This window comes from Alosa alosa, chromosome 9, assembly GCF_017589495.1.
Source record: "Alosa alosa isolate M-15738 ecotype Scorff River chromosome 9, AALO_Geno_1.1, whole genome shotgun sequence".
Classification (NCBI taxonomy): Eukaryota; Metazoa; Chordata; class Actinopteri; order Clupeiformes; family Clupeidae; genus Alosa; species Alosa alosa.
The window spans coordinates 18,316,103-18,325,440 of record NC_063197.1 but is presented as its reverse complement, the minus strand read 5'-3'; the positions used below and the strand labels follow the sequence as shown (position 1 = coordinate 18,325,440).

The following is a 9,338-nucleotide window of genomic DNA, read 5'->3' as shown; positions in this document are numbered from 1 at the left end:
CATATCAACGTATACATTAGTATATATGGAGTCCCTAAGGGGACATGATATTAAAAAAAATGAGTTTCATGTGCGCACGTAAAAAAGAATCCTGCAACTACTAGCAGCTGGTATTTTAGTATCTTGCAACACACATCAAAGACCATGAATCAACATTTAAAAAGTAATAAAGATACATAGTCATGACTTCAGAGAAAGTGCTTATTGTGTTGATATTTAATACACCTGGGGGGTATTCCATCAACCTCGCTAAAGGCCAAACCTGGCTTATTTTGATAAGTCTCGCTAATTTTAGTGAGAATTCCGTTCTATTAATGAGGTTAACGTGAATCCCAGTTTGGTAACCATGGGAATTTATGCCACAGAACTAACCTGCTCCGTAGCAGGTTAACTTTCAAGCTAAATTAAGCTGTGTTGCAAAAAAAAAACAATCAGTCGGAAAACGAGTCCAAAAAGATGGTTCCGTCAACTGTGCTCTCGTCACCTGTAGCCTACAACTTCAAAAATAGAAGTAGGCCTATAGAAATGTTTTTTTCCGACAGTGCACCAAGCATGGATTTACACATTCACTACTTCCAAAGAATGTATGAAGATTATACGATTAAAAACGTTTTAACTTCACATGCGTGTGGTTCTAGGAATCATGCTACTCAGCGTCACTTACGTTCGTGGTGGTGGGTGTAGCGTGCAGGCGGTATAGGAAAAGGAATTAAATTCTTGCGTGTTCCCAGGTTCGCTTCCCATACGAAGTATTAAGGCTACATTGTTTATCACCTTGATAATGGCATTTTTAGTTATATTCTTTGATGAAAGACATATGTCTACTGCTGATAAAGAGTCATGCACATTTAGTAGGCTGTTCAGTGACAGCTTTGCCAGTGGGCTATATTATATCTGATGCAAGCCAAAGGATAATTATTCTGTAGCCTAGGCAGCTAATAATTAAAACTGCTTCATGTGTCGACGATTGTTCATGAATGTCAAATCAACTGTGTGCTACACAGATCAAAAACTAGGCATAGATTGAATTGAAAGCCATTGCATTTCAGATAATTTTATTATTATTAATTTTATATTCCGATTATTTCAACACTTTGGGACTTATGGGAGACAATAGGCTATTATGTTGATACTAATTTATTTTATGACCAACTACACCTAGACAATAATTTGGAGTGAACTCTTTTAATATAAGAACGTAGGCTATAGATAGTTTTGAATATAGCCTATGGCAAAGTTGTTTTTGAGTTTATACTATTTTTTTCATTCACTCGTTTTGTTCAAGCATAGACTGTAGGCTATAGTGAAGCCTATCAAACTTGCAATTGATTTCAAACCATTAGCATTGTTGTTTTAAATGTATGCTTTCATTATTCTCCAATTTCTGTAGGCAATCTATTTTTTTTTTTTTTTCTCTCAATGTTAAATTTGATGACTTTCGATGAAAATCCTGTAGATGGCACTTGCCTATCGAACAGAAATCTAGTATTGTCTTAATTTTACGACATATCGTCTTTTCGTCAATCTACTGTTTTGGTCTACTTTTCTACCTCGTGCACGAGCAGAGATGAAGCTGAACTAAACCTCGCTTGAATAAACGAGGCCAAGATGCCGCTAACTTGAGTTAATGGAACGGCTTCAGCCCCAAGTGAAAGTCTACGCTAGTTCAAGCCAGGCTATTTCTGTTAAGCGCCGCCTTCATTAGCGAGGTTGATGGAATACACCCCAGGTTTAAGTGTTCTTGCATTGTATGTAAACTAGCAACCTCCCTCAGCCTAGAAATCTAGACGCACCCTAGCGGCGGCAAATTAATTTGCTCAGCCTGTACGTCTAGTATCAAACCATAGGGATTTCTATTGGCTGACGCCGTGGACTTCATCCAATCACAGCGCTCTATTTTGTTAGAGAGTCTTAAGGCGGGCTTAACAGGATAACGACAGTCCTGCGACGGTGAACAACAAGGAAGGTGGCTATGGCGAACGAAGAGTGGTTGTTTGAATCGGCGTTGGCGTCAACTTTGGAGGAGTTGGACTTGTGCTTTTCTTTGAAAGTTGAGCAACACAATGCACTTAAGTCATTACTTTCGAAGAAGGATGTATTTGCAGTTTTGCCGACCGGATATGGATATGGTCGTAGCGCTGGCCTATTGCATGCCTAGGCAGTTTGAAAGACCATTCTCTGCCCGTCCCTTGGATTAAGCGAGGTGAATGGTTCGATTCCAGACTATACATTAGCCTCCCTGTGTCTGGAGGGGTATTCCATCAACCTCGCTAAAGGCTAAACCTGGCTTATTTCGATAGGTCTTGCTAATTATAGTGAGTTCCGTTCCATTTAGTGGTTTATGTGAATCCCAGCTTGGTAACTATGGGAAATTATGCCACAGAACTAACCTGGTCCGTATCAGGTTAACTTTCAAGCTTAATAAAGTTGTGGCATCAGTCGGAAAATGAGTCCAAAAAGATGGTTCCGTCAACCTGTGCTTTCATGTTCTGTAATAGATGTAGAAACTTTTTTCTGATGGTGTCACCAAGCATTGATTTACATATTCACTAGTTCCCAAGAATTTATGAAAATTATGCAACTTAAAATGTTTTAAAACTTGACATGTGGTTTTAGCAATTTTGCTACTCTGCGTCATTTGCGTTCTACGATAGTGTAAGTCGGCGGCGGTGTGTACGTACAGTAAGTGGTTCTGAAAGTGTGGGGCAGGCCCCACTAGTTGGGAATAGAGACATGTCAGGTGGGGCGCGATGAACAGGAGGATTTTTTTTATTCTGATCAGACTGATACCCTCAATATCACACTTAATGCACATTGCACATTTTACCGAAATCTAGGGACCTTTTGAAAGTCAGGAAACATTTAGTACAGACTTTAAATTGTTTACACACACTTTTTATGAGTTGGTCTTCCACCCTAGAAAATTTGAGGAGGCTAGGGAAAATATTTGTCAAGGTCTGAAAAAGATATGAAGGCATAAGATTTGCACAGAAATATTTCGCAGGCCTTGGTTTTAGGACCCAATGATTATGTAGACCAATGTTTGAACAAAATCTGAGACGATGCAGCAATAACCTTATCTGATTTGACACGGAATGACCCTCTTGTAAATCAAACAAAAATCCTCTAGTATTGCCTTAATTTTACGACATGTATCCTCTTTTTGTAAATCTACTGTTTTAGTCTACTTTTCTACCTCATGCACGAGCAGACATGAAGCTAACCTAAACCTCGCTTGAATAAACGAATGCAAGATGCAGCTAACTTGAGTTAATGAAACGGCTTCAGACCCTGGTGAAAGTCTAGCTAGTTCAAGCCAGGCTATTTCTGTTAAGCGCTGCCGAGGTTGATGGAATACCCCTCTGTGGCGGTAAAGCTTATGAAATCCAAGACATGCCTGTGTTTAGGTTTAATGTGACCTCCCTGTGCAGATGTGATCAAGTAAAACCATTTAGATTCCCTACTGTGAGTGACTGCAACTGTGTGGCCTCTTATGTGTAACTGGCTGGTGAAAGTCCCTTGATCCATCTTTGTGTGCTTTCAGGAAAACAGGTGTGATGTAGATTCACAAGGACGGGCCTCTGTGCTTAATTTGATTTGAAAAGGAATGTTTATTGAAATGTCAATTATTAGTCAAGTCATTGCAGGAAAAAATGCAATCTCATCACATCAAATGCTGATTACCATTGCATTTTAACAGACAAGTGGAAAGAGTATTAAACTGCCATGGTAAATTTAAATTGAGCAGAAAACAACAAAAAATAAATGCAAATAAAAACATCATTGTGAAAATATGTGGCTGATGCTGAGCCACACTGTAAACACAACGCTATGAAATGGATAACACTCGCACACACACTCTGTCTGTCTCTCTCTCTCTCTCACACACACACACACACACACACACACACACACAAGTATGTAAGAACAGTTCATAAAACTGCCATTCCAATCATAAAACTATGACAGACAAAATAAACATTGCAAAATGTAGTTACATTTTGGAATAGGCATCTAAGCGTGGTCAGGCACATAGCTTGTAGCTAAAGAGGCAGCAGTGAAGCAAATCATTTTCTAGCTCTGCAGTACAGCAAACAGAAATAAGGCCAAGCTTGGTCAATTCCGTGTCAATTTGTCAATGCACAGACAAGTCACTCTCCAGCAGCTGTCAGATGACCTAGTGCTGAAGGTGCTTTTATCATAACATCAGTTTAAACACAAAATAACCCCCTCACATCATATTTTGGAAATCCTCTGAACTGGTACGCGGGCAAGAGATAATTGCCCTAACATTAAAACCAGTCTATTCATTGTCTCTCTTAAGACGTGCATCTGTTTCATTTCATCCAATATATGGATTGCTGAAGGTGATCAAAAATATTTAGGGTATTTAACCGTATCATAAGGTATTTAACCAGACTTATTCTACAAACGATAAAAACAAAAGGCTGCCATTACAGATGGGTAAATGACTATTGTATGAAATCCATAGACCTATTACTTCATTTGCTTTATCAAAGTAATATAAATATCAACATGAAACTTAATATATCTGTACAGGTCACCTTAAACTGTGCTGTCTGGCTAGTGTTTTGTTTTATAAATCATCAACATTTCAGTTTTTCCATCAAAGATAGATCCTATCCAGTCAATCCAATACGGCTTTCTATGTAAACAAGATGATATAAGCAAGACTCGACTCCCCATGTCGCTCATGCAAGGGAGGAGTGTGTGAGATGGTGCATTGGCAAGAGCGCCATCTACTGTCCATTTCAGATTATCACCATGGTCTGTTGTCTGGGTAGCTTGGCACAGAAGTGGGATACTGAGGAAAGCTTGCACCTGACTCGGCGACGGCATTAAAGCCCGCTTCCCTGACTGGCGCAGACTTCCAGGCCCCGGAGCTCCACTCCTCCTGGGCACGAGCCATGCTGCCCCCTCCCCCACGGTACAGCCGGTGGACCTGGAGCAGACACGCAAGAGGTGTGGTCACCTTCAGTCAGAAATATCTAACATATGACAGTGATATTTGTTCAAGAAAGTGATAGTGGGGAAAATGGCTGCGTTGGGTGTTTTTTTTTTTTCTGACATGATTCAGATAACTTGCACACAGCTTGAAAGTTTGCAGGTACCTATTCCACAGACATTAGATGGTGTAATGTGTTGTAAAAGTGTGCAATGCACATTGAGATGTATCTTCTGTCCTCTGAGGGGAAATCAACTCCAGTTTCCAAAATGTTTTCATATAGATGCAGTCCACAATTCTATTTTGATTTTGCAAAAGTACGAGCTATTATGTTTATTTTCTAGTTACAGAGCCTGAGGGGTGTACGCAAGTTATACATACAGTAATGAGACTTTCTTTGTGTAAGCTGGCTGAACAAACCCTGCACTAGCGATAAGAGGTAATGGCAGAGGTGGGAGTAAGTTACACATGTGCAAGTCACAAGCAACTGAACTGCTAGAGTTTTATTTGCAACAAACAAATAGGCATTGCATTCAAGCCACATACATCTGAACGGTTAATAAAATAGGATGAAATGTATACGAATAAATGTATTTCAAGTAGACCTATTATTGTTTCAATATGCCTCAATACATCAAATCATGTTTGAAAAGTTACACCTGTCATCTCCAAGGACCCAATAATGTTGAAAAAATTAACTAATCAACCAATTAAACGCTGCCGTCGATGTCCCTGCCAAACTGACAAACCTGACAGCGCAACATTGGGTTTTAGAAGGGTTTAGAACCCTCAACGCTATATATTATACATAAGCCTAACGTGAAGTAAGCTGAAACTTTTCTATGCTGATTGCTGGCAGTTTAGTTACTGACTGTTGTTACTACTAGGCTGTAACGAATGGGACAGGGACGTGGGAAGAGGGAGGAAGAAATGTTAGATTACATTGCCAACATTTTTGCTAGCATAGATTAAACTTAAGAAAATGTTTCACTTTGCCATTTCACACATTTTAACCTAATATCTTGTTCACTAAACATCATGCCTCAAACTTGACATTAGGTTTCTAACACGATTAACTTCTGACAGATGAAAATCGACATGGTGGTGGTTATGTCGCTAATTTGCGCACTGCACACCTTGCAGACTGCTGTTAATTTTTTCTTTGAGTTGTCAGATACATCATCTGTGTAGCCAAACATTATGTTTTGGTATAAAAGTAGAGCCATCCATATTTGCAAGTTAAGCCCTCCTTACACTGAAAGACTTTGCAAAGATTTGGAATTTGTTTTTGAAAGACTAGTGTCAGACCATCTCACATCAAAAAACAAGTCATCGAGTTTTTCATCGAGAAGTCACAGACACAGACTAGTCAAAGACTATGATTTTGCAATGAATAGGGATCTTGCAGGGTCACTGATTTACAAGACTGCAACTAGATTCCTTTAAATTGTTTCCTATCGTGCACTAGATAACAGGAACTTAAACGATAGTCTACTATAGCATGGCTACTCCATTGTCCAAGCTAGTTGATTGGTCAGTAGGCAATGCTTAAACCTTTTGAGCTCTTACCTCGAACATAACCCGCGCTGCAGCAGATTATATTTGCAACATGACTTACCATGTGATCTAGTCAGATTAAAAGAGCCACCTTCATGTCATTGCAAAACCTGGCTTTTGGTGCAACATACCTTGCTAACCTACTAATCTTGCTTCATAGCATATCCCACTCTGTGTGGGATAAGTGTATGAGATTAGAATTGCGGACCACACCTTTAACTGATATTTGTATAGATGCGTGAGTGTGTTCTGGACTCACCCGGATCAGCACCAGTCCCATGAGAACAGTAACGACAGTGAAGAGAATTGCTGAGAACAGCATGATCACAGCAGAGCCCACATTAGTGCTGAAGAACAACACTGTGGCTATCCAACCACTGGTAAATATGACAAGAGAGATAAAGCGATCAGAGTGAACAGCTATCAGATTTACCTACTAATGTATCATCACATATCTGAATTCATTCTAACATTAAGTTAAATGAATAACACTAATCCTTGCCTTCAACATATCTGAATCACAACCATATTGAGGGACATCCGCTGACATCACAGCACTAGATTTATTGAGTTATTACATTGCTATTATAAATCCTTCCTCAATACACTCACCAGGCTCCCCAGCCTACAATTCCAATGCTCTGAATGAGGGCAAGGACACACTGAAGGAAGAAGATGAAGAAGAACATCATAAAGTTGAAGGAGCTGTCGGCCCTACAAAAACAGAGAGCGATGGCAAGTTAGAATCTAAGCCAGGTTTCAATGGCATTGCATGTTCGAAATCAGATTTCATGGTGTGATCTTACAGCCAAGCGTGCAATTGAAGTGTTCCATTTGCAGAGCGTAAAAATAGTTTTAGAAGTTAGAATTTGGTCATTTTTTGTCACATCTGGTGTAGCCAGTTCCATTGATTATAATGGGAACTACAGTAATAGTTGCAGCATATGCTCCACTAACAAAACGCTTCAGTTACGTGCCTGTCTGTTATGCCCAGATCCGGGCTAACCCTTACCGGAAGGCCTTGTAGAGTGGCCTAAACCAGCATGTGTAGCTGCAGGGACTGAAGAGGATGAGCCATAGTAGCGCGAATCCAAAGTTGACCGCGCCGCCTCCTCCTGCCCACCACGCAATGCAGGACACCACATTCACACAAAGCGTGATGGAGTATACTGCATAAGCACAGAAAAAAAGAGGTAGATATGGTATCTTGCTTATGATGGTGTCATAATGATTTCTTCAAAAGATATTACTTACATATCCACAGGTTGTACACTCTGCGCACTAACTGACGATGTGTTGGTGGAATCTCCTCTTCCACATCCTGATAGAAGCAAGGTTTTATGCGGAAAAATTGAGGTAAAGGTGGGAAGTTGTTGACTCTCTCTGTGAGAAAAAAATACAGTTGTGAAGGGCAAATAGGATGAAAATATGTCCATCAAAGCAATCAAAAAATGTAATCTCTCTAATTCAGTATAACTGGTTGAGAATTGGTTCAATAATATATAATATATGAAAACTTGTCACCGCACACTCTTTCTTTTTTTTTTTACTTTGACTGTTACATGAAATTAAGACAATCAATTTTAGTACACCAATAAATGTCTTAGCTATTAAATAAACTTGGTTCATTGTTGTCATTTAATTATCAGTAGTCATTCGCCTGTGCCTTTTTTGCTATAGCACACAGGATGTGATGTGACACCTTCTCTACATTTCAGCTGGACAAAGCCGAATCAACACAAAAAAAAACACTTTTGTTTTATTGTTAGAGGCTGGATACAAAACAAAAAACAACGATATGGATATGTGCCATTATGAAGGTCACAACAGGGTTCCACTTCCCACTGCTTGCTACTAGACAGCCAACCATATGACAGGGTCAGTTGTGAGTTCATTTCACAAATGTTACAGTCCAACCACATGCAAATGTGATGTTCTTACCGGTCATTATTTTTGTTCAGTCTTCAAGGGTAAAAGTATCTGTAAAAGTAAGAGATACATTGCAATGTTATATATTCAGCGTAAAATAAGAATCCGTGGTCTTCAAGGAAACTGAATCTTGTCTGAGGGAACTGAAACACAGAACGTTAACGTTAGCTACCCAATCAATGGATACAAAAGTCTCTGAAATGGTGAACCTGAAGTTGAGCCTCTGCGGACAACATCATTGTTTTTCTTTATAATCTCCTAAAAAGACGTTACTTGAAAAGGCTAATTTGTCCCTTCAAAATGCGCACAAACCGAAAATGAATGCAGTTGTTTTGGCGACTACCTTTGACAGTGAACTTAGCGCTTTTACTTAGCCTACTTGCTAGCGACAACTATTCAGGCTAACATAATTCAACAACGTTTAAAGAGGATTTCAGTCCCATTAAATATGATCAAACCAACCAGCAAATGGTGTATCGGGAGACAACAGGATAAAGTCACACAGCAAAGACTTAAAGATACAATTTGTTTCCGTTTAAGTTTATGACCGCATCCTACCTGTCTGCTAACTTCCAAAGATGCATCCACCAGTCCTGCCCTGATCATGAATCTCGTGGATCTGGCAAAACCTTTATATTGCATTGTGGGAAGGGTAGTTCTAAACCTATCCTGTAATTATTTTTTGCTTGACTGTGTGCACTTCATAAAACTACAGGTCCAGAAGAGGCATCAGGGGGTGGATGCTACAATCATGTGACTTAACTTGCTGCTCTTTAAAATTTTTAATTTAACCATATTGTGAATGTATTTTACAGGCTCGAATTTGCAAGTCACTAATGTTCCCCCATTAGCTAGTACAAAGTAAAATTCAGGATGTAATAGATAA

General features: G+C 39.4%; 1 protein-coding gene across 2 annotated transcripts; it reads right to left on the bottom strand.

Annotated features, from left to right (window-relative positions):
• Positions 1-3,591: 3,591 nt before the first annotated feature.
• Positions 3,592-9,077, bottom strand: scamp4 (secretory carrier membrane protein 4). 2 transcript variants are annotated; one of them, XM_048253691.1, is made up of 7 exons: positions 9,011-9,077; positions 8,465-8,503; positions 7,778-7,906; positions 7,536-7,692; positions 7,136-7,237; positions 6,783-6,900; positions 3,592-4,963 (listed from the first exon to the last, which is right to left on the bottom strand). In XM_048253691.1, exons 2-7 carry the CDS (start codon positions 8,469-8,471, stop codon positions 4,781-4,783), a joined length of 696 nt encoding a protein of 231 aa, XP_048109648.1. In that variant the 5' UTR covers positions 8,472-8,503; positions 9,011-9,077; the 3' UTR covers positions 3,592-4,780. The 2 variants fall into 2 exon arrangements, with proteins under 2 accessions (XP_048109648.1, XP_048109649.1); XM_048253692.1 differs by lacking the exon at positions 9,011-9,077 and adding an exon at positions 8,915-8,996.
• Between the last annotated feature and the right edge of the window lie 261 nt (positions 9,078-9,338).

Excerpts from the sequence above, each read along its gene's own strand:
- scamp4 (XM_048253691.1), bottom strand. Across the intron at positions 6,901-7,135 it reads ATTGTAGGCTGGGGAGCCTG|TGGTTGGATAGCCACAGTGT; the intron begins GTGAGTGTATTG and ends CATATTTACCAG. Across the intron at positions 4,964-6,782 it reads TGGGACTGGTGCTGATCCGG|GTCCACCGGCTGTACCGTGG; the intron begins GTGAGTCCAGAA and ends TGTCTGCTCCAG.